This window comes from Peromyscus maniculatus, chromosome 6 (assembly GCF_049852395.1).
Source record: "Peromyscus maniculatus bairdii isolate BWxNUB_F1_BW_parent chromosome 6, HU_Pman_BW_mat_3.1, whole genome shotgun sequence".
NCBI classification, from domain to species: Eukaryota; Metazoa; Chordata; class Mammalia; order Rodentia; family Cricetidae; genus Peromyscus; species Peromyscus maniculatus.
In genome coordinates, this window is record NC_134857.1 from 42,220,113 (window position 1) to 42,246,591 (window position 26,479).

General features: G+C 36.1%; 1 protein-coding gene across 1 annotated transcript; it reads left to right on the plus strand.

The window, feature by feature from the left end:
* Positions 1-892: 892 nt before the first annotated feature.
* On the plus strand, positions 893-26,263 carry LOC102914701 (arylacetamide deacetylase-like 2). The gene is made up of 5 exons (XM_006994657.3): positions 893-1,106; positions 8,443-8,665; positions 15,878-15,947; positions 18,057-18,228; positions 24,522-26,263. Exons 1-5 carry the CDS (start codon positions 969-971, stop codon positions 25,122-25,124), a joined length of 1,206 nt encoding a protein of 401 aa, XP_006994719.1. The 5' UTR covers positions 893-968; the 3' UTR covers positions 25,125-26,263.
* Positions 26,264-26,479: the final 216 nt, after the last annotated feature.

The window sequence follows — 26,479 nt, forward strand, 5'->3', positions numbered from 1 at the left end:
AGTTGTGTGCTTAATTTTTCTGGCTTCTCCAGTGCTGTGAGCACAAGGCCTTTTTGCCTCTACATTTTTTTTGTTCTGTAGATATCAAAGCAGAGTTGGGAAACATTATAGCAAAGAACAATATGGATTAATTAATCATGCCAGTAATAGATTTTGCCTCAAATTTCTTGTAGAAACTTAGAAGTGGCCTCAACTAAGGAATTTATTCTGTGATAACATGGTAGACAGAGCTTAGAACAATGCAAAAAAATCAAGGACATTTCATAAAAGACTGGATATATGTCAGGTTTATTCAAGTGTTTAATTCTTGCTTCACACAGAACATAACAGACACAATGTTGCAACAAATGTTTGTTTAATGAATATATAATATTCTCATGATTATGCAAGTAGCTATATGAATTTCCTAAATTTAACTTTAGTGTGTGATCAATGCTGCCTGAAAATTTCTACATTAAGTGAATTAATTATGTAATTTGAACTAGCATTTAGTTTCCTGTCTTCTAGTCTACTGTTTGCTTGAGACAGAATATTTTATTTTCTAAAATAATCTGTGCTATAGGTGTTAGCCTTTGTGTTGATTAAATGTTACTCAAAAATTATTTATAAATCCTTGTCACTACTTTTGATAAAATGACACCAGAAAATGGATTTTTATCTTTCTTGTGCTGTGCTGAAAGTCCCACTAAGATGTGTTTCACTGATGTGAAAGAACATGATACTCTCATATTGATTTCGCCCTTGGCACAGATTTTCACTAAGGTGTTCATAATATGTTGTGTTCCACAAAGAAGCACAGTTGCATTACCTGTTACAACAGTGGCCTGATCTTAACTCTGAATATTCAGTGAGCTGCTATATTGTCATTTTACCCGGAAGACTTGGCCTGCTACCTCTGTCTTACTATTCAGCAATCTATATATGAGGTGACATTTGACTATCAGCACAGAGAAGATTGGAGATTTATCATGGGGTACAAAACTCTGTTCTTTGGATTATCTTGTATCCTTTTTGCTCATTATATTTATATGCCCATACCAGAAAACATTGAAGAACCCTGGAAAGTGAGAATGATAGATGCTGTTATAAAAATAACATCACTTCTGGTAATATTTTTTCATAGTAAATTGAGAAGCCTTGCTTCAAATATATATATATATATATATATATATATATATATATATATATATATATATTATGTGTTATTTGTATATGAAGTTTCCTTTAGTTGGTGTTTTGAAAGAGACTTTGCTTTTCTTTAATGCTATATCTACCAAATGATATTATAGTTTATGTAGTTAACATGCTTTATTTATCTATTGAGAGACGCACAATGTTTGTAAGATGCTATTTCAAAAGTTAATTATATATTAACAAAAATAATTAACATTTCTAAAAGAATACTTGAGCAATTGTTCAAATGCTTGCATATATTTGATGTTTTTCAGAAAACCAAGGTTCATACATTTTCTTAAACTCACATGTATAAATAATTCATATTATAAAATTTTGGTGTATTTTTAAACTTGTACTATTTTAATATCTTTTTTTTCCTTTTAGGTAGTTCTTAAGCTTCCTATACTTAAAACTGTGTACTCTCATGCCAAAAAAGTTTATATTTGTTTTACAATCATTGATTTTCAGAGTGTTAATAATTAACTTAATGGTGATGATGATTTCATTATAGGTTTATATAAGTGCTAAGTTAATAATAAAATAAAATATATTTTGATATTCAGAAAAATCATGATAGTGGCATTTATTTCTACTTTTTTGCATCATTTTGCAATTGTTTGTGGAAGATAGCTGGTGTCCTATCTGCTTCTGTATTAGTCTATGGTGAGATCCCATCTGTGAAATTCACTGGAAAGTTGCACTGTGTATTCATAAGCATAGCACACTTCTTTTTTGAGCAGATAGTGTGCTATATAACACATGCTCCCTGACGTGTCTCAGAGACACACAGATGCTCAAAAGTCACATCTTGACATATGCTACTGTAGTTATCTATCTTTAGTTCTGTGTTACTAGAATTCAGACTTTATAATGACACTTCCAAAATCTGAACTCAAGAAGATATGATATCTTTTATCAAAATGTGCTTCTGCCTGGACGCCCATGGTTCTCAGGGCAATAGGAAGGTATAGGGAGAAGACAGAAGCAAACAATCAATGATCAGAGAAGATACTGCAAGGCGTAGTAGATGAGGAAGACACAGCCTGCTGTGCTGGGGAAGGATAATGACCTTCCCATGCTAGACAACTGTCCTTTTTCATGTCCTGTCCAATGGATTGCTGGGATAATATATGCTGGTAAAAAGCTAGGTAAGAATGTGCTTATTTTAGTTCACAACATAGAATACAGTCCATTATTCCAGGGAAATGAAGGAGTTGTGATCTTGATGTGCCATCACACTCACAATCAAGAGCAGAGAGAAATGAATGAATGCATGATTATATTTAGCCATCTATCAGGGCTCCAATCTGGGGAACGGGTCACCTACCTTAAGGCTGTGTATTACCACATCAATTAATGAAATCAGGACATTTCCCTGTGAACCCATTCACCAGCCAACATGATCTAGAGAGTACCTTAAGGAGACTCTCCTAAGGTGACTCTAGGTTGTATGAAGTTGACAGTTAAACTAACCATTAAAATAGCTGACACATTTTCTTCTGAGTCCAAAGTTAGCTGAGTTATCCTGGTTTGGACAAGCTTCCACTGGGAGATCAATTGAGAAGCATTTTGCTTCATATTTTTACAGCCAGTGTGGCTTTCTTTTAATTGTAATTTATGTGTCATTATTTCTCATGTTTGTACTTACAGTTTTTATACATTTCAAAGTTATGTCTTATAGATTGCAGATATGCTATGTACTTCAGTATTTAAAAGACCTATGTAGAAATATCTTTCATATTTAGTCTATTCATATTTTATATCAACTTTGCTATGATTACAGTTGATTCTACAATGCTATTGGTATTTAGTATTTAACTATGCTATTTCTTATTCCTTTTTCCTGCCATTCTTTGCATCATTTAGAATACATTTTTGTCAGTAAACTTCTATAGCAATTTGGGCTATTTTCAATTTTTTCCTTCTATTTCTTTATTTTCATAATTTTTTTGAGATGGGAACTGCCATGTGCTTGATTTCCTTAGATTAACTAATTCTATCTTACTTGACTTCCCAATACACCATATTGGCTGCATTACTCTTAACCATGACATATTATACTAGGGAGTACATGTCTGTTCCTTACTTTTCATACATGGTATAGATTTAATAGTGACTCTCTTTGCAGAAGATATTATTTTATCTTTGTAGACTCTTCTACATTTTTTCTTTTCTATTAAAGGTGTTTCATACAATATAACTTGATCTCTCCTCAATGTTAATACATTTTATTCTAACTATTATGAGTAGTTCAACTGGTTTCTGAAGAACACACTGGTCTCCTATGTTATTTTTCTTTGATTTCTTCAGTAGCAATGTCTATGGTGTTTACCCCTTTTCCCCCAGGAACTCCGTTCACTATTTCCACCAAGAATACCAAGAATGAATCTGCTGAAGATAAATTCCTATAGACTTTTCAGTTGTGTTCTTTATTTTTCTCGTGTATCCCATTTTAAAACACATTTTCTTTGTACATCCACATCTATGTTGTTAGGGCTTTTCTTTCAGCACACAGTCAACTGTTCTCTGGTGTGCATATTTTCTAATGAAATAAGCCATTTGTATTCCTTCTCAAACATTTTGTGTTTTCTGCTCTGACTACTCTAGATTAAACTAAAAATCCTTGTTGCTCAGCACTCTTATTGATTTTTCTGAATATATTTTTCTGTAAGGTTTAAGAAGTATTTGTTAAACTTATATATTCAGTGTGTATATTTACATATGGAAATTCGGTTTCCTGCTGTAGCATACATACACTTAAACATCAAAGGACAACTTTGGGGCCAGTTCTTTCTTTTCACTATGTGGATCTCAGGGATAGAACTCAGGTCATCAGCCTTGGTGGCAAGCACTTGTGTCTGCTGAGGCATGCTTTGGTCTGTGACTGTCTTCTCTGAATATTGATAAAGTTCCTGGATATACAAACATGTATCAATTAAAATCTTAGAATTTAGTTCATCAAATACATCTTTTTCTGCTCTAGTATCTCTAATATTCCTTCTCTTTTCTCCAACTATATAAATATCAGATCACTAAGAATTGTCTCATGGATCTTAGCTTTGCTTCCTTAATTTCAATTACTGTTTTTAATTTTAAATTACATATTTTTGATATATTTTCAAATTCAATGAATCTTTGTCATCTCCCTTTTATTATTGAGGTTTAATTATAAATATTGTATTTGGGATAAATAATTTCCTAGTTCTATTATAAATTTTTCATTGAGTCATTCTTGGTAAACTTTATATCTTTTTTTGGGATGGAGGGGGGGAGGGGTTGAGACAGGGTTCTCTAGGTAATTTTGGTGCCTGTCCTGGATCTCACTCTGTAGACCAGGCTGGCCTCAAACTCACAGAGATCTGCCTGGCTCTGCCTCCTGAGTGCTGGGATTAAAGGTGTGTGCCATTGCCACCCGGCATAAACTTCATTTCTTGACGATGACTGTTATTTAATTTATTGCCAGAAGATTCATCTTTACCTTATGGAACATAATTATAATAGTTATTTAGAAAACATTGATTTAGATGCAGATAATCTCAAGTTCACATCTCTGATTTTGTTACATCTCTGATTTTGTTTCCTTCAGGGAAATAGTCTCATTTGCTTTATTCTTTGTGTGTGTATGTGTGTAACTGTGGTTTGTATCATGGGTATTCTGAGTACTGGAGTATGGTAATTTGAATGAGAGTGGCTCATCTCATATATAAAATACTTAGACCCCAGGTGGTGGAATTGTTTGGGAAGGATTTGGAGAAGGTGTGTCACTGGGCACCAGTTTCCAGTTTCAAAAGACTTTGGGGATTCCCAATGCTTTCTCTCTGTCTCGTGGTTTTGGATCAGGATCTAAGTTCTCAGATGTTTATTTGCTCTGCTATCATGGACTCTAACCCTCTCAAACCATAAGTCAAATTAAGTGCTTTCTTCTATAAGTTGCGTTGATGATAGTGTTTTATTGCAGCAATAAAAAATAACTAATACACATGGGCTCTTTTAAATTTCTAATAAGAATATAGACTATTTTGTCAAAGTTTTGTTTTGGGAGTCTATCAATCAGGTTATCAAGAGGTTAAAAGAGATAATGTATTTATATTTGTTAAAGATATTTAAGATTGGTGGATAAAGATTTTAAAGTTTCAAGATTCTTAAAATTTAAAGATCTAAAGCTGGGCAGTGGTGGCACATGCCTTTAATCCCAGCGCTTGGGAAGCAGTGCCAAGCAGATCTCTATGAGTTCAAGGCCAGCCTGGTCTACAGAGTAAGATCCAGGACAGACACCAAAACAACACAGAGAAACTCTGTCTCAAAAAAAAAAAATTAAAGATCTCTACTTTCTGATGTGATTCAGAGATTAATTATCTTTAACTCTTCTCATTATTTTTTTGACTCTGTGCTTAATATAAAATCTTCAAGCAGAATAAAGCTAACTGGGGATTGCATCTGATTTAACTAATAAGTTGCTAATATGTCATCAGTTGGTGGCCAGTAAAATACTTTAATGAATAGAGCTTGTGACACTTTAAAATGAATTAAAACACTATTGCAAGTAAACAGATATTTATATGTCTAAGCTTATCAAGGCAAGAATTGTCTATACTTTTATTTCTAAGACCCAAACATGCAGGTGGTCTTGGAATTAAATATGATTGACTGCTTTATAAATTATTAAAAGACGTGTTTTTCTCTCCCTGTGTTTATTTCTATATATATAAAATATGTGTATTTTAAAGTATAAGCTTTACAGTTGTTTTTTAATGTGAAGTGCTAACATGATAACATAACAGTTCTTATCCCTTCTGATATCCATGGAAGCACCAGTTTCTTCTAATACAGTTACTCATACAACTTTCATTTTGATATATACTTCAAAATTATACATTTTGATACATATCTTCTAAATTATAAAAATATAATTTATCACCTCATCTTATATAGGCAAGCATTTGTAACATTGACCTAAAACAATCAGTTTACACCCCACTTAACCTATCTAGTATTGGTTGGCAAACTGGTTAGTGCTTCTGGAATCAGTTCTCTCATCATTAAAGTAGATGGGTACAGCATCTGGAATATTAGCTAGAACTTGATATCCTGAGAAAATTTCATAAATACATGCTCCTGAAATATTCTAGTAACATGAAAATTATAGGTTTTTTTTTTAGTTGAACTAGAAGTTACATGTTAGGGAAAATGTTAGAAATATTAAAGAGAAATTTATTTCAGCTATAAAAATCAAAAGAATTTCATGGGGTTGGGGATTTAGCTCAGTGGTAGAGGCCCTGGGTTTAGTTCTCAGCTCTGAAAAAAAAAGAATTTCATTTAAGGAAAAGGGAAGAAATCTGTTTGTAATTTAACAATGGAAACAGACTATCAGTAATGTAGTAACTAAGTCATTTCAATTTTGAAATAAATTGAAGGCAAAGAAGATGGGTTGGTGGGTAAAGCACTTGGTGCACATGCATGGAAGCATGAGATTGGATGGCCAGTAGTACCCCATAAAACTACATATAGTGGTGTCCATCTGTGACCCCACAGCTCCTATGGTAGCATGGCAAGATGGGATATGAGAATCCCTTGAGGTTCATGGGCTATCTGGACTGGCATATGCAGTGACAAAGGACAGCAGACCCTAACTGAAGGAAGATGGAAACAGAACCAACATCTGAACATTTTCTCTAGCTCCCATTTATGGTACACAATGCTTGCACACGTGCACACACACACACACACACACACACACACACACACACACGCATGCACGCATGCACAGGCACACACAGAGAGTTAAACTTTAAATATTGAAACTAAATTTAATGATCAACAAATAAAATAAAATACTAGGAATATACATACAAAGAAAGGAAGCATAAAATGTTATTTCCAGATGGCATTTTTAGATAAAACTAACAGTTAGGAAGAACCTAACCCCGTGAAAACCACCTTCACAAAAATTTGTGGTATCAAATGATATTACCTTGTTCTCAAATACTGTGTGCTTGAGATTTCTTTTTATGTTTATAATGAGCTTTTATTGTTTGACAGTTTCATAAATTCACATGATGAATTCCGCTTTCCTGCTGAAACTGTTCTCAAAAATTTCTCTTTCTACTTTTATGCCCTATTTCTTTGTGAAACCCAACTAATTGAATTAGTTTCCTGCCTTAACAGGGGGGAGCATGAGGTACCAAAGCATTGGTAACTATCTACACCACTGAAGAAAGTGGCGTGTCCCCTCTTAACTACAGTTAACAATTAGTATTTCCCGAGGTTTGGCTGGGACCTCATGAACAAGTTCCTTACCCATCATGAAATGTTGATTGGCCCAATCATATGCAGGTCTTATACAGATGAATTTATTGACATTTCTATAGTACAAATGATAGTACATGTGTTGGGACATGTAATAAGTCTCATTTTTTTTCCAGTCTAATAGTACTTTCATGTTTTTCTAAAGTAAAGATTATAATCCTTTGACTTACTTGGTGCAAATATTTTCTGATTTTATTTGCCTTTGTGCTTGACTAATAATATTTTATTGTTTAGAATATATAAATAAAATATATATTTAGTAATCTTTATATCTATCATCTATCTATCTATCTATCTATCATCTATGTATCTATCTTTATCATCATCATCATCATCATCTGTCTACCTGTATATCTATCATCTATCTATCTTTTGATCATATTCATCCCTACTCTCCCCTACAATTTCTTCCAGACCATTGTATAACCTTCTCAACATTATGTCCTTTTTAAAAATATTTTTTTTATAACTCACTGAGTCCACTTAGTGCTGCCTATATGTATATGGATGTAGAGCCATGTACTGGAGCCAGGGCAACCTACCAAGGGCCATATCCTTGAAGGTATCTGATTCTCTCATTCCTAGTAGCCATTAATGGTCAGTAGCTTGAGTTGAAGTTAGGGCCCTTGTGTTACTATTCCCCAAAATACGCTTACATATTGTTTGATTTGGTCATGTGCACATCTCATGCAGATAACCAGAGCATCTATTAGTTTATAATTGCAATCGCCTTGTCATGTCTGGAAGACACTGTATTTCAGCCATCTTCCCCTACTTCTGTGTTTCTCTGTCTTTCTTCCCCATCTTCTGAGATGTCCATTTCACACATAGCAAGGTATGTGCTATACATACCTCAGCATTATCACACCACCTACTCTTTTTTTCTACTGCATCTTTAGGTGCACTTAGTGTTACTAAAATAAAAAATAATTAATGTACATTTGGATGTTGTTTTGATAGGCCACATTATTTGAAAACATGGGTCTTATGAAATTTGAAGATCTTTTCATCATACTAATGCGTATTCAAAATACAGAGCCAGTTTCAGATGAAAACATTACAGTGATTGACACAGATTTCAGTGACATTCCTGTTCGTCTGTATTTGCCAAAAAGGAAGTCTGAAAGACAGAGACCAGCTGTAATTTACATTCATGGTGGTGCCTTTGTCACAGGCAGCTTCAGTAAGTATGTTTTTTAATATGTGCTTTAATTTGATTGCATTTACTATATGAAACAGAACTATATGCATTCTCATTACCTTGTTACACCTTTTCCTGCAATGACTTCATTTTTTTCACTTGAGCATTTGATAGTAGTCATTATGTTTGTGTTTTATGTAATGAATGCCCTTTTTTGTTGATAAATTTTGATATTATTTTCTGTTAAGATTTTAAGCATGATAAATTTACAATTTTTGTCCCCACCTCTTAGTGTAATAAGTAGATTCAATCCATAGTTATATTTTGTAAGAAATATTGCAAACAAGAATATGTTGATTGATTTTAACTCCAATTAAAATTTTCACTTATATTCAGAAAGACAACTTTGAGTTTATTTTAAAGCCTAAGCCTCTAACAACGGAAAACACATTAAAAAAAATTACCCCAAGTAGTATATTTAGATTTAAATAAACTAAACTTCCTGTATTAAAAAAGTATGAGAACTCTAAAATATCTTTAAAGATAGATTAATTAAGATGACTCTTTGAATTTATTAATATTATAGTGATGGTTGTAATATGATCTTCAACTTACTTCTAGAGTTCTGATTTATAGCCAGTTTTACAGATATGGAAGAGGTTACTTTGAGGGAGTCAACATGTATACTTTTTCTTCTCCTGAAGAAACATATATAAAAATTCAATGAAAGGTAGTTTGTTACTATTAAAGCTTTGGGACTGTGATCTTTACCATTGATCCTGGGACACTGTCTGTGCAATAGTTCCTGGTGTAGTTTCCTTCAGTACTGTACAGCCACAGCCTTCTCCTGATATAACTGACCCCAGAAAGGAGCAGCCCATATGCAGTCACAGGGCACTATGCCCTATGACTGGAGTCATGTGAAGCTAACAACACAATGAAGCCAGAGGAGGTTTTCTGAGAACCCAAACTGGTCATCACGGCACAACAATCTTCTTTCATTGTGACCTAACAAGATTTTGTCTTCTGGTCTGGCTTAGGATTCATTTAGTGGAGAGGAGATAAGGAAGGTCTTCTTACTCCCCTGTTTTCTTACATGTGGCAACAAAAGTGTTGGTTGCAAGGTTTCCATCAAGTAATCACAATTCAAATTTCTGTTAGAATGTGGGGACCATCTCTCACCCTTACATTTCCCCCAGAGTACTCTTGAGTAGAAGCACCAAGAAATATTAGATAGAAGGATAGAGGGGAGAGGAAAAGATAGAAAATACAGGATAGCCTCAGGAGGGCCTGGATCTTAATGCATCGATTGGGCTCTGACTGTCTCTGCCCTAGGGTATTTAAAGGAATGCCAAGGAGTGGAGCAAAAGACTTCTCCCCAGTACAGCCAAGTGCAGACCATCTGAGACACCTAGTACTCAGGCCCCTGGTCCAATCATCCTCTTTATGCAGACCTGCTGGGTAAAGCCTAAATGTGCTCCAACAAGTCCCCCTTTCTTAATATATACAAAAACAACTCCCCATTAAGAGTTCATAGCAATCTCCACAGCTGTCATACCTCCCAGTATAGGAGTAAGGGATGTTGAAGATGGCATTTTTTTTTTGAATGGGTCTAAGGTGAATATATCAGTCTTAGCTTCATTAAGCCCTTTCTAAATCAAAAAATCTTGATGTAACTGCATCAAACTTAAAGATTCCCTTAGCTACATAGTTAACATTAACAGTTTAACACAATTATAACATAAATATTGCTATACATAGTTACAATTCTCTCAATCTTACATCTTAAAGCAAACTCTTAATAGTACCATTTGAATTTCTTGCTAACAAAACATAGGATAAACTTCTGATGTATCCACATCAAACTTAAATACTTCCTTAACGTCCCCAAGCCAATCAATATCAATAGGTTAACATAATAATTCTAACATGAACATTACTATACACCATTATAATTCTTACAAATATACATTCAAAGGCAATAGTCTCAATATAACCATTAATACTTTCTTATAAACCTACATACAAAAACAATTTCTTAATAGAACTATACAAAACATAACATTAATTCATTCAACTAACACCAAAATATTTTTAAATTAAATAGACTGAGGGATATTTACATTCCCCCTTTATAATGTTTTAGGACCCCCCCAACTTCTCTATTTAAACAGTTCCACTTTTAAGCAGTTCCATTTTAACATAAACAGTTCCATATATCATCAGAGTTGATAGAGTCTATATATGTAAGTCCCATTGCAATGAAATCAGTACTGCTGATTTCATTTCTTAAGTACAAAAAGAGTTCTGGTACCAGACTTCCATTTTCAAATATGAAGAAACATTTCTCACAACCAAAAACTTTTTGCAGTTAACAATTGTAGTTTAAACAAGCATCTCTACAAGTTTTGTTCTCAGGGACCTCTGTCTCTTTCAGTTACAGCAGCATTTTATGACAGTTTTTTTTTTTTCCAGGAAACCTTAGCCTCAGGGTGAAGTAACTGCCATAGTAACCAAGGTCTTCCAAAAAGCTCTCTCCACAGCCAGCAAACAGAAACTGTAAAGTTTTTGCTGCTAACTCTGTTTCAGGCTTTTATGGATTTCATAGTCCCAGTGTGTCTGTGCCTCCTGTAAGTAGGCCTTTCCTGGCCCAGGCTAGAGATCTTCCTCATCACTGCTCTGTATTCACCTTTCCTTAAGTGACACAAGCCACTGGGCTTTCCAAGCCTCTGCTGTTGACCTTTCTCACAGTGTAGTGTATCAGCTGGGCTTTCCAAGCTGCTGACTGCCATTAGCCCTTCTTGTAGCTTAGTGTGTTCACTTCTCACCATGGCTTCCTTTTGGGTGAAAGCTTACAGACCCTTTCCATTAGTGCTAGCTCTGCTTTCAGTGGCTCTTGGCATCTGCTGCTTGGGAAACTATGACACTCCATGGGTCTCAGCCACAAATACTTGGCTGCTGCTTTCTGAAACTGTTTTTTGTTGTTATTGGTGGCTTTTGGAATGTTCAAATTTGCACTCTGCTATGGACACTATTTGGCAAAACCTACTCTAAATTACTTTTGTTCACCATATAATCCCTCTACTTAACTTTAACATCTCCCTAAGACCTAAAGCCCATATTCTAATATATAAACCTACATTTCTATGGTTTACTTTATTTAAACTTATACTTATTACAAGCTCATATTCTTAAAGAAATTCTATCGGACAACCTTAGCAAATATACTTCTTATATTCACACAAGCTTATATTCTTAAAGAAATTCTATTTACAAACTTATATTCATAAGGAAACTCTATAGGACTACCTTAGCAAAGATATTTCTTACTCTTAACTAGGAAGAATCTCTTAGCAAACTCTCTGTAGGGCTACCCTTAGCAAATATCTAATTTAGCAAACACCAAAAACATATTTATTAACACCTAGAAGAGATTTACCATCTTCCAACAAGACAGAGAATAACTTTCTACTTCTTACTCTTAACAGAACTAACTTACACTAGGAAGAATCTCTTAACTATTATCACTTTACACATAGGAAGGATTTTAGAAGCACTATTTTTTGTAGTTGAAAGTCTTTGTGTGTCCTGCCTGGTCCACAGCTTCTTAGACCCAAGTAAACACACACAGGCTTATATTAATTATGAACTGCTCAGCCATTAGCTCAGGCCTACCACTGACTTTCTCTTACATTTAAACTCATTCCATTTCTGTTAATCTATATGTTGCCACATGTTCCATGGCTTTACCTGTGTGTCATTACATGCTGCTCCCTAGATGGCAGACTGGTGTCTGCTGACTCAGCCTTCATCTTCCCAGAATTCTCCTCTCTGCTTATCCCACCTATACTTCCTGCCTGGCTACTGATCAATCAGCGTTTTATTTATCAACCAAATCAGAGCAACATACATTCACAGCATCCAGAATGATATTCCCATCATTTCCCCCTTTTTTCCTACTTAAAAGGAAGGCTTTAACTTCAACATAGTAAAATTATATGTAACAAAACAATTATCAAGCAAGAATTACAGTTACAATATCTACTTTATTTATATTTGGCAAAATTAAAGAAAATATCCTATGTATGCTATATTTGTGTGTCTAAAGTTTCATATCTACCTTATCTCTTATCATAACCAAGGAAAACCATAATTATAAATATCTAATCTTCAACTATATCAAAGACCTCAGAAGGATATAATATTACCTAAGTAAATAGGAAGAGCATTGTAAGCAACTTCCAAAAATCTAGAATGACAGAGACGGCTGCCTGCATGGATAGTCATCCAAAGTTCCTCTGCAATGCTGGGGCATCCATCTTCAGCCCACAGGTTTAGAGTCTCTTAGTCATTTCTTCCTGTGTCCTGTAGAATGTCTGTCAGTTTCTTCTGCAAACAGGAACCTGAAGGACCATCTCACCTTTCAGTGGTCACCTTCCTATGGGTCCTGCATGTCCAGTCAATACAACATTTTGTGAAGCAGTTCAGGCAGGAAAAGTTTCTTGCCCAAATGAGTTAGCATTGTTTTCTTATAGAGAACTTTCAAATGAAGTGACTATTTTATGATATAGTTAGATTTTTTTGGAGCTTGATCCCCATCTATAAAGCAGTCATTTTTTTTTTTTTTTTTTTTTTGGTTTTTCGAGACAGGGTTTCTCTGCGTAGCTTTGCGCCTTTCCTGGAGCTCACTTGGTAGCCCAGGCTGGCCTCGAACTCACAGAGATCCACCTGGCTCTGCCTCCCGAGTGCTGGGATTAAAGGCGTGCGCCACCACCGCCCGGCGTCATTTTTTTTTTTTTTTTTAATGTTTCTTTTTCTCCCCATTAGATTTGCAAAGGAATCATTCATTGCAGGCTGTTTGTTCAAGAGGCAAAGAACTTTTATATTTGCCCATATCTAAAAACAATGTTCAACGTATGAACTGCTTTCCTTTGTTTTTTAAAGGATTTTAAAATGTTTTGTTGACAAACAGTATTGACATTGTAATCATCTCCTGAGAAGCAAGCTGTTTGTGTGATTTTAGTTCTCAAGAGGTAAGGCTAAGTTTTCTAGGATTGCTCTGAAAAGAAACTTCATTCTGAGCTGAAAAAACAGCTGCACCGCTTGGCTCCCTGTGGCTCTTTGCCTTCACTTGCCCATGTCTATGGCTAGGTTCTAGCTGCAGGGGGAATTCTGGCTAGCGTCTGATGTAACTGCTGTTTTTTTACTGGCTTGAAGAGACAGAGCTTAGAACAGAGAGTTTTGGGAGTTCAGGCCCTGCCTCCCTCATTGCAGGGAGGATTTTTAAAGCTCCCATCTCATCAGCAGCCCTTCCCCTCATCTCTTCACCTTCCGAGGAATCTGTCCCTGCTTCAGCTTTCTGCCTGCACTTATTTTTTTTCTAGGCTATAACCACAGGGAACTTCCAGCTGCTGTTTTTTTTCTAGCTTAGAGAGACAGACCTTTAGCAGAGAGGTTTTGCCCTATTCTAAGAGGTTTGTTGTTGTTTTTTTTTTTTTTTTTTTTTTTTTTTTAGAGTGAACCACAGGTGAATCCCATACTAATATCTCCAGGTGATTCTTAGTCTCAGAGAAACTGAGAAAGAAAGTTCTGAAAGCCTTTTTGGTTTTTTAGTGAGAGAGATTAAGTTTTTTTCTAAGAAAGATTTTAGTTTAAGAGAGAGAGCCCAAAACTCTTGTTCTCTAAACTTTTTGGCTTCATGGCCAGGAGGAAACTAATTCTGTTGGTAAGGTGTTGTACAAGTTTTCGCAGGCACTGCCGATGGAGCAGAGGATTTTTGTTTCATCCATCCACATCCACTGCAGGGGAAATCTCTTCTGCTGCTTGGACTTAACATTTTGGCTGTCCCCAGGCCAAAAGCTTTCATAGCAATCTTTTTCTGCCCAATGAGCTCAAAGAAGAGCTTTTTTTCTGCCCATTAAGTTCAAAGAAAATAGATTTTTCCCAGTTTGTGTTCATAGCTCCATATTTAGAAAATTAAAGACATAGTTTCTCTGTGTTGTAGCTTAACATAATCTAAATTTTCTTTATACTATTTTCCTTCATTCCTACTTTATTTACTCTTCTAAGTTTTTCCTATACTATATTTCTATTTCCTACTTTCCTTATATTTCATAGATAGAAATTAAGATAGAGACAGAAAGAGAGAAATCTTGATAGAGAAGATTCTATGCTCCATCTTGTACTTGGACATCCTTCCAATCCATTTTTTTATTTTTCTCCCAAGGACAAATCCCTCTGCCCCATTTAACTTTTTTCACTACAAAACCAGACAGGTCCCACTGCTTTAACTGACAGAGCCTAAACTTCTACTTTGCAAAATACTCATCTATCTATCATCTATCATCTATCTATCTATCTATCTATCTATCTATCTATCTATCTATCTATCTATCTATCTATCTATCTATAATATTGTCTTAGTTCCTGTTCAGTGGCACCATCTGTTGGGGGGGGTCATCCCTCACCCCCCCCCACATTGTAGTCAGAAGTTTTCCTGTGCTCACCTGGCACCAAGGTCCCACAGCCACTTATAAAATTCCTGTGTCCCACCTGGTCCTGCAACCGCTCAGACCCAAGTAAATACACAGAGGCTTATATTATTTTTAAACTATGGCCATGGCAGGCTTCTTGCTAGCTAGCTCTTATATCTTAAATTAACCCATTTCTATTAATCTACGTTTTGCCATGTGTTCTGTGGTATTACCTGCATCCCATTACATGTTGATGGCATCTCCTGACTCATCCTTCCTCTTCTCAGAATTCTCCTCATCTTCTTGCCCTGCCTATACTTCCTGCCTGGCTACTGGCCAATCAACATTTTATTTATCAACCAATCAGAGCAACACATATTCACAGAATACAGAACATCCCACAACACCACATTTCCCCAGAGTACTCTTGAGTAGAAGCACCAGAAAATATTAGTTAGAAGGATAGAGGGGAGAGAAACAGATAGAAAGTACAGGATAGCCTCAGGAGGGCCTGGTCCTAATCCACTGGGCCCTGACTGTCTCTGCCCTAGAGTATTTAACGGAATGCCAAGGGGTGGAGCAAAAGACCTCCCCCCAGCACAGTCAAGTGCAGACCATCTGAGACACCTAGTACTCAGGCCCCTGGTCCAATCATCCTCTTTATGCAGACCTGCTGGGTAAAGCCTAATGTGCTCCAACATTAGGATTCATGGATGTGTCTGGCTATCTATTGCTTTGCATTTACACAGCTCTGTGCTATATTTTTTTTCTTTCATTTCAGAGATGCTGCCCTATGATTCCATAAACCGATACACAGCCAACAAACTTGATGCTGTCGTTGTGGCACCAGAGTAAGAGACTGGCAATCTTTATGATGTGACTCTTGCCCACCCTGCATAAGCCTGGTTTACAGCACAAGTTAAACAGTCTTCAGTGGTGGCTGGACTGCTGCTAGGAAATTTGGTTTATAAAATTTTTCTTAGCATTATATTATCAGTGTTTCCTCAACAATCCCCAATTTTGCTTTAATCTCTGAGTGATAGACACCTGGGAGAGGCAAGGAAATGAGCATCTTTGCCAGAAAAGCAGTAGTAGCATCAAAACACATAAAACCTATCCAGATAATATGCCTGCAGTTCATACTCATCATACCTGAGGGGTGGTGGCTTTATTTGTCAAGGTAATAGAGACAATATATGTATATATGTCAGAGTTATTCTGGAATCCAGTAATATTAATTAGAACCAATGTTGGCCACTCAAATATTTTAAGAATGTTTCCAGTGACAGCTCTTAGTATTTCATGACTTTTGCTCAAATGTCCAACAATATACCAGAAAGTAGAATACATGCTTATTGTTTTATGACCTGTTGGGTGTATTCTGTATTTCTTATACTCCATCATGAGGATGAAGAAAACCAGCTTTTCCCTGCCAGTTTTATAGTATAGGAATGGATTTACAAAATTGTAGATTTATGCTAAAACAGTCTAAGGAATTTTGTCTGACGGTATAATAGAGTCAAGTAGCACAGACTAGCAGGTTCGGCACTGTTCTGCTCATAGCTACCTCTTTAAAGCAAACAGAATCACTTATGTTTGAGAAATTTCTAACTTATAGTAGTGACAGCTTGCCTTTATCATTATAATTTAACAAGCTTTATTATGTTATAATTTAAATAAGTTTTTAAGAGAACAAAGTAAGTTATATCTACTTTAAGGGTTCTAAAGTTATTTTAGGAAATTTCTGTTCTTTACCTTGAAATATAATCATATTTTGATGTTGCACTGTTGATATTATGCTATTTTAAACACTTAGACACAGTTTAAAATTTAAAAATTCAAAAGGACTATCCAACTAATATTATTTATTATAGAACTGCCTCAGTCAGTGGGGTCTTCAACAGGGACCTGAAGGGAGGGCCGGCGAATGAAAGGGACAAGAGACACAAAGAATGAGAGCAAGACAGGATGTCTGATCAAGCTCCAAAATTTTATTTTCCTCTTAAGGCATATATAGGTGGGACCAAAGGGGGTGCAAGCAGGGAGGGGACTTTAATCATGAGTTGTTCAGCCAGCAGGGAATGTTGCTATAGGGATTATCTAGTCTTGCCTAACTGTCTAACTGCAGCATGGTCACCTGATTTCCAAGAAGAGGTTCTGGTATTTATGAGAAGAGGTTCTGGTGCTATGCAGACTTAAGCAAGACCTAGATCTAGAAAAAGAAGAGAGAAGCCCAAATATGGTGGCATGTGTGTCAAGGGTCACTTAGGCTTATGGCTCCTGTCATAGAACTATGAATAATTGAAAAATTCTAATGGACATCTTAGTGCCTAATAGTGAGTGATAAAAATTGAGACAGTTCAATTGAGGTGTGATTCTATAACAGATGCACAGTGAGAGGGGAGTGAGGATTTGAGAGTAAAAATTGGTATAGTATTTTCTCTTAAGAATCACAGTATTTTAGTATTACATATTGATATACCTTACATAGTCATATATCAAACTGTTTATTTTTAAATCATCATGCTTATGAAATGAAATTCTACAATTCTGTGGAATTTTGACCTAAATAAATTTCTAATTGAAGTCAACTACCAATATTTTGCACTCAGATTTTCTGATTTTAAATTTCTTGAATAATCCAATCAATGATCATGAATTGCTTTTGACTCTCCAACTCTGTTGAGGGCATCGTGATATTTACAGACTTTGTGAGGGTGAAGACATATGCTATCTTGCTCTCTGTCTCATTGAACCAGTACCAAAATCCTGTTAGACCAGAATCTACTTGTTGTTTTAAAAAGAAATTATTAGGAAGCCCAAGTTAAGTTGATGGATTTCAAGGTTCAAAGTAGGGCCAAATTTTATTTATATACCTGCTAGTAAAATTGAGAGATAATTGGATACGTAAGCTTAATCATAAGTTCTTTGTTGCTTTTTTGCCTGATTTTTCTCTAAAGCTACAGGCTTGCTCCTAAGTATCCATTCCCAGCTGCCCTTGAAGACTGTGTTCTTGTGATCAAGTTCTTTCTCCAGGACAAAGTTCTTGAAAAATATGGAGTGGATCCTTCTCGCATCTGTATTTCAGGAGACAGTTCTGGGGGTACCTTGGTAGCAGCAGTGACTCAAGAGGTATGTTGTATATGTGAAAAATGATTGAAACCAGCACAGTTTTGTTCTAACATGGAAGAAGTGCTGTAGTTGTGTTTGAATGATGTTTGTACTGTAATCTATAAAATGTAAAATAACCAAATAACTTAATCTTTTTCCATAATTTTAGCTTTATATGTGACTTTAATTAAGTAGTTAAGTAATGTTAAATAAGGATTTTGTAATCCTACTGTGTGTAAGGGTGGCATTGACTCTAAGGCTGTGTGCTTGCTAGACAAATAATCTACCATAGAACTATGTAACCACTTCCTTTTAATCTCTTCTCTTAAAGTCTTCTCTTCCTTTTAAATTGGTCTCTTGTTAAGCATCTCAGGCTGAACTTGAACTTGCTCTGTAATATGGCTATGCCTGAAATTTGCAATCTCTCCACATCAACCCCTAAGTACTTGGGACTAAAGCCACACCGTCCAGCCTACCTTATTATACTAATTAAAAATATAGCAATGACTAGGAACTATTATTTAGTATAAGTTTTACTGTTAGGTTTTCAAAGACAAATTATAAAATCTGTGTGATTTTTGTATGACTGTACTTGGTCTGTATTGATTACTTTCTTGTCTCCTTGACTAGAAGACCTGACAAGAAGTAGCTAAAGAAAAATGAGCTATTAGGGCTTATGGTTTGACAAGGTATAGTACATCATGGAAGAAAAGCCATGGCAATGGAAGATGTTTATTGATGTGGAACAGGAGAGTGAGACTGTTAGCTTACATTTCCTAAGAATATACAGCAAGATTCATGAAGCAGAGGCAATGGAGAAATGGTTCCCAATGACTTACTCCTCCTGTCTCACTCAGCCTACTTCCTTATATCTTCCAGGATTACCTACTCAGGGGTGGAACCTCCTACAATGGACTGGGCACATCAATTATATGTTTAGAAAATACTGTACAGTCTCACGCACAGACCAATCTTACAGAGACACTTTCTTTATTGCCCCTTCGTCTCAAATAAATCTAGGCTGTGTCAAGTTGACAAAAGAAAATAAAACAAAAGTCAACCAGGACAACTGAGTTCTAGTCACCTTGACACACAAACAAATCATTATTCAACTATAACCATTTCTTTCTTGTTTATACCCAATATTTCATGTTAATATAATCATATTGATAGTAAACACATTCCAACTTAAAAGTCACACAATCTTTACAAATTCAAAGACTTTGACAATTAGTCACTCTAAAATTCCAAAGTCTATTACTGTGGGCTCCTATAAAATAATAAATTGATTAAATTTCATATTCTAAGAAGGAAGAATTAGGGCATAGTCTCAGTCAGAACATAGAACACAAAACAAAAGTCCAGCACAGTGAAACTCAGTGTCAGACACTGCAGAGTCACTATATAGCCTCCAAAGGGCTTACCATAGCACATGTAGCGTGTTTCATATAGGCTCAAGCTGGAGTAACTCCACAGCTGCTGCTAGTCTTGTTGGTAACACCATAATACTAGCATCTCCAAAATTTTGTAGTCTCTACTACAACTGGACTGAACACTCACTAAGAGCCTCCCATCTGCTCTCTTCAGGGTCTCTGTCCCACCACATGGTGTCAAGACTCAATCTCCTTCCATGATCCCTTCAATCCCAGGACTTCTATTTCAACTATGGCTTCACAGTCCCCATTAGCCTTTCTAAGCCCTCATGGTGCCTGCCAAACCTTGGTTGCTCCTCATGACCCTTCATACTTTCAAATATCAGTACTACATGGGAAACTATATATTACCAAGTTCAGCTGCCAATAAAAGGTACAACCTTGGCCCTCTTTGGACTAAAACTTCTATGTGCTAACCCCGAGGAAACACTGCCCAGAAGATTTGGAATCAGTGATGCTAGTCTCTTCTTAATCACGGTTGATTCTTCAGCTCAAGAAATCAGTATTGATTGTCCCAGGAAACCAAAAGTTTCACTTTAGTGGTTCTTAATTCAAAATATCACATGAATGGCTCTAATAGAGTCTGAGAGATTTCAAATTTCTGGAGAAATGCTGCTTACTGGCTTGATCCTCATCGCTTTCTCAGACTGCTTTATTATATATCTAGGACCACCAGCCCAGGATTTTTTTTAATCACCCATGTACGATGGGCCCTTCCTCATCAATCACCAGTTAAAGAAATACCCTACAGGCTTGCCACAGGCCAGTCTTACAGAGACATTTTTCAAATAGCTCTCTCTTCTCAGATAACTCTAGCTTATACTGAGTTGACAGAAACTAATCAGGACATCCATTAAGTACAGTTTACACTGCCTATACATTCTTGGATGTTTGCCCTTATGCTAGAGCATGGACAAGCTACCAGAAGCCATCCTTAAAGAAAACAGACTCCCCCTTTCCAAGTAGCCATCAACTGCCAAAAGCTCCTTAGAGAGGGTAAGACTTTGTGAAGTCAAAAACTTAATGATGTTTTAGTTCTGAGACACATTATTTGCTAAGTGAGTTTAACAATATTTATTGACACTAGAAACCTAAGTATGAGTGTACTTCAATTAATTTCAACAGGAAGTGCATAACCACCTTTTATAAATGAGCTTATTTCTTTTACACAGATAAAAGCAACATTACTTCCTCTTTTTTTCTTTTAAAGTTTTACTTAGCTTTATATCTTTTATGTGTATAAGTGTTTTTGCCTGCATGTATGTCTGTGCACCATGTACATGCAATGGCCACAAAGATGGCACTGTACTCTGCAGAAATTGGAACTCCCGACTATTCTGAGCCACAATGTAGGTGCTGGGACTCAAACTTGGGTTTGCTACAAAAGCAGCAAGTACCCTTAACTGCTCAGCCATTTCTCCAGCCCTGCAACATGTCTGTCATTAACAGCAAAATTTAATAATTTTTACTACAAAAAATAAAAATAAAATATGATATTAGTTCTTCTAAAAGTGATCTATTAATAGCATTTGCTAATTAATTTTGCAGAATCCTTTCCTTTTTCATTGATAATTGTATGGTTGATCAAATAACCTGAGCTTCATCTGTGCTAAGTCTTTAGAACACCATTGACTTCACATAATTTTTCCCATTGTCTGATCTGTTCTATTTCCAAAATTACTAAGATATTCCAGTGTTAGGGTCCTTGATGGTCTTTAGTAGTTTTTAGAACTAAGGATTATAATTCATATTCTTATTTTAATTCAATATTATCATACTTCTTCCTCTCCTAACCCATATTAAACCTTGCTTGTGCCCTTCCCAACAAGAAAGAACTTAAGCTGATTGTTTCCCTGCTCAAACTAAAATATCTTTCAGAAAGGTAATACAATTAAAGAAGAGGTCATGGATTTGAGGCAGTGATAGGGTGTTGGAAGTGGGAAGGTATGCAAATGAAATACTCCAAAAAGAAAAATTAAATTAAATAAAAGTATACATTGTATTTACTGATCTAATCCCCATTTTAGAGATCAAGAACCCAAGGCTTCACAGGATTGGGTATGTAGCCTGGTACATAATATTTGTATGCTGTGAAGCCAGAATTTAAGCTAACACATGACAGCTCTAAATTTATTCTTTGAAACACCGGCTGATCTGCTCTTCAGTCTCTTCCCTCTTGATAGACTAGATATTGGATGTGGATATAACTTTTTTTTTAAATATAAGGCAGCTTTGTGTACTGCTTCAGGAACTCAAGGTATATTATGAGATTCCTGTGAGAAGCAGAGGTAGGCAAGGTGAGTCCACAAAAGTGAAGGTGAGTCATCAAAACAACACATGAAAATTTTCAGTATCCCAAAGGCCCTGAACAGACACTATGAAAATGTCAATTTATTCTTATGTTAAATGTGTGTGTGTGTGTGTGTGTGTGTGTGTGTGTGTGTGTGTGTGTGTTTTGTCTGTCTGTCTAGCTGTGTGTGGTATAGTATATATGTATTTATGCATGATTTTGGTGCTGTGGTCACATGTACATTTGGGGGCTTGAGATTGATGCTAGAAATCAACTTCCATTGCACATCCATTTTATTTGTTGAGGAAGGGTCTCTCAGTCAAACCCAGATCTCAAGTATTATGGCTGTTCTTGCTAGCTATCTTGCTTTGTTGATACCGTTTCTACCATTTCTGCTTTCCTAGGCTGGAACTGCAGACTGCAGGCATGCCTAGTTGTCATGTAACTGGAGAACCAAACTTGGGTTCTAATGCTTGGTAAGGCAAGCACTTTAACCACTAACACAAACCCCCAACCACACCGTGGTCATTCACACACCAATGAAAGTACTTTATCTTACACGCAGGATCTCTCTCTCTCCCTCCTCCCTGGAATGTTTCCTTCCATTCCTCTATGTTACCTCAGAAACTATTTTGTGCTGGTGCTGCATGCTAAGACCTGCACTGATAAAGTCTACCCACAGGCCCTCTCCTTGGATGCTGCCATTATATTTATCCTGCTTTGTCAGCCACACTGGGAGGCACAAGGAATCTCTGCTCAACCATTGGCCTACATGATTCTCCATTTCTTTGGTGTGTCTACTGAAATTTATAAAGGTGACTCCATAAAAAGTCTAGAAATAGTCGAAACAATTTACGATACAGTGGTTATTATGCACCTCTTTGCATGAGTTGGCTGTTCTAGTTGAGGAGGCAGGATAGCCATCCAACTGCAGTGGTTTCCCTTCCAAGGTTCTGGTGCAAGGACAATGGGAGAGAGGGTCTCCAATGTTCATATGAAATTTAACACCATACATTGACTCTGGGGAAGAGTGATTATCTTCCCCCAAAGCATGAGTGTGACCTTACAAAAGGCTGTGAGAGTAGAAAAGGCAATGGTTTGGCTAAGATGTCTCACATCTGGACCCCTTTGACCAAGTCAAAGCCCATGATCTCTCTGGCTTGTCAATGGATGAAACTGTTGTTGTCACTGCTCCAGTTTTACATAAGTCCAGGCAGTGAGAAGCCTTCCATTTCTGTCCTCTTGTGTAGAAAGGACCCTTAGGTCCATCTCACCAGAGCTTCTGGAGAATTTGGCATATGATAATCTGGGAGTGTTTAAGTACAGGAGCTATTGTTTTGGGTTTATAATAATAAAGGAAAGTGGTTTTAGGAAGCAATTAGAGATGAGGACAAATTTTCTGTCTTTGCAGCTTTAGCATAAAGGGCATTTGAAGAAGTAACTGTGTGGCTCAGGATAGCATTAGAGATACCCAAATTCCTATCTCTCTCTACCTTGGCTCTTTTCTTTATGCTAACTCCTTAACACACTGGTGTTTATTTGTTTCTTTTCATTTAAAGTTTGTGGAGTTTGAAATACTACTGAGAAAGCTACTATTCTCTCTTTTTCTTAATGTGTGATAGATTTAATTTAATTCCTTTTTTCTTTTCTTTTTTTTGTGTCTATGTGGATCCATGTTCACATGAGTGTGCATGTATGTTTGCCCTTGCATGTACATATGTATGCTTAAGCATATGGAAGTCAGAAGTTCCCCCATTTCCTTTCCACCTTTGCTTTTTTTTGTTTTGTTTGTGTTTGTTTGTTTGTTTGTTTGTTTGCGAGATAGGGTCTCACTATGTATTGTTTGTGACCTGGGACTTGTTAGGTAAATGAACCAGTTTGGCTTTGAAAATCATATTTGTTTTCCTATAAATACTTCTGCTGATCTTGGAGCTCCCCAGAGTCTTCTCTTAGATTAAATGGCCAGTGATCTCAGGAGATGTATTTTTCTTCACTATAGTACTAGGGGCTGAGCTGCCACTATGCTAAGGTCTGATTTTGGATTGGGGTCCCTACGCTTGTTCTGGCAAAGATTTTTACCAACTGAGCCATCTCCCCAGGCTCAAATTTCACTTAATTCATAAGTTTCCCCTATACATCAATGAACTATGAAAAAGTTAAACTGCAGTATAATCTACCTGTGCCTCAAGCAAAGCCAGCAGGTGTTAACTCAAGTGGTACCATGGCTGTTTATATTTGGAAGAGCTATTATTAGGCTTGGCCTCAGTTTTCCTGTTGTGTTCACTGCTGTTTATTCTCTGAACTTTCTGAGACACTGCCTTTTATTTGTAAAATTACCAGCCTAAGAGTATTTTTAAACATAGCCATTCTGTCATCTTTAGTAGGACTCATGTTCCTGTTTGGTTACCAAGTGTGAAGAAGGTAGAATGACATTCTCATTTTTCAAACAATGATTCAATGTTATGAGAATAATCACCAGATGCTGTTTCAGTTTTATAAATTTATTTACCTCAGGATATTAAAACAAAGTTACCAATCCTCTTTTGGAAACCTATTGACTCATTAGCACCCATTATGTATTTTATTTACAGCTACAGGATGACCCAGAATACAAAAACAAAATAAAGGCACAAATCTTGTTATACCCTGGACTACAGGCAATTGATACCTCGATGCCATCTTATCGAGAGAATGAACATGGTCCCTTTCTGTCAAGGAAGGTAGCAATTAAGGTGACATACCTATATTTAGCAGAAGATGAAGAACTGGTAAACGCAATACTGAGAAATGAACACATGCCTGAAGAATCAAGACATCTGTTCAAGTTTGTTAATTGGAGTGACTTACTTCCTGAAAAGTATAAAAAGAACCATGTTTACACTGAGCCTGTCCTTGGAAAATTGAATGCTTCTTATCCAGCATTTATGAATAGTAAAGCAACACCTTTGCTAGTCAGTGACTCCCAGTTACAGATATTGCCATTAACTTACATCCTCACATGTGAACATGACATCCTAAGAGATGATGGACTTATTTATGTCACCCGACTCAGAAATGCTGGAGTTCCAGTGACACATGACCACATAGAGGATGGAATACATGGAGCCTTGTCATTAGCCACAGCACCTATTTATTTACGTTTAGGTTTGAGAATAAGAGATAAGTATCTAAGTTGGTTAGAAGAAAATCTATAAAGCAATGGTACATGTTGCTAAATAGTCAGACCTTTTAGTTAGCAATGTTATCTAAAGGGTATAGTTTAAAGTATTTTTAAATTGATGAATTTAAACATCACTTGAGTATGGATAAACCTAATTTTAAGTTAGAATAAATACCATTGAGTATTTTTGGGAAGTTACTTAATTTTGTGAAATCTCAATTCAATAAAACAGAGACGTTCATTTTGTCTTTAATACCATGAGTAGATACTCTCTGAGAATTCAAATCTAGTAGTTCAGTACTGAAATATGAGTGTAGTTATATTCAAAAGAGCATGACAGTTTCCAAGCAGTGATAACATTCGGATGATGAATGAGGAGAAAGTTTAAGGTAGAAACTTTGTATTGGCATTTATATGGAGTGATCATTACACTGTATTTCAGCCATGAGTTTTAATTGTGTGTTGTTCATACAAAAAAAATCAATTTTCTCAAGATAAATAAGATCAATTTTTTTTTCAGTGACTGTATATGAAGTCTATTTACTGATTATTACTAACTAATACCCTTTTCTGTGTATTGGGGGAGCAAAGTTAACACCTTCACCACAAATTGTCACAAAGCTTAAATATTTGAACCTTATTTAGGTATGTGTAGCGGACTTTCTTGGACTGCCAGCCCCAAAATCATGACATGCAGACTAATTATTATTTGTGAATGCTCAGCTTTATCTCATGTTTTTACCCACTAGATCTTATAACTTAATTTAACCTGTTTTTTATTCTATGTTTTGTTTCAGGGTTTTTTTTTTTTTTTTATCCTTCTTACCTTCTGTATGTCCTACTTTCCTGATTCTTCTGTGTTTGGCTGGCTGGCAGCTACCTGGCTGGTTGGGCCTGGTCATCTCCCTCTCTTTCTCCCTTATTCTCTCTGGAGCCTAGATTCCTCCTTCTACTTATTCTCTCTGCCCACCAGCCCTGCCTATCCCTCTACTACCTAGCTAATGGCCGTTCAGCTTTTTATTAGACCCATCAGGTGCCTTAGGCAGGCAAGGTAAAACAAAAGTAACACATTTTACATAGTTAAACAAATGGCTCCACACATGTGCATTGATGGGTAGCACAAAAGGGACCCAGTGAGTTCTTCAAAACAAAACAAAACAAAACAAAACAGAAGACCTGAAATTGGGTCAGGGCTTGGGGAGTATGCATCTAGGAGGAATAGGAGGTGAACTATATGGGCTAGTGTGATCAAAATTGATTATGAGATTCTCATGAAGTTAATAAAAGTATTGTATTTTTAAAAAGTCCAAAAACATAAATATTTTCACCTCATTAAAAAAGTTTATGTATCAAGGTCTCTCACTCTATGCATACTATCTGGCTGTGGGT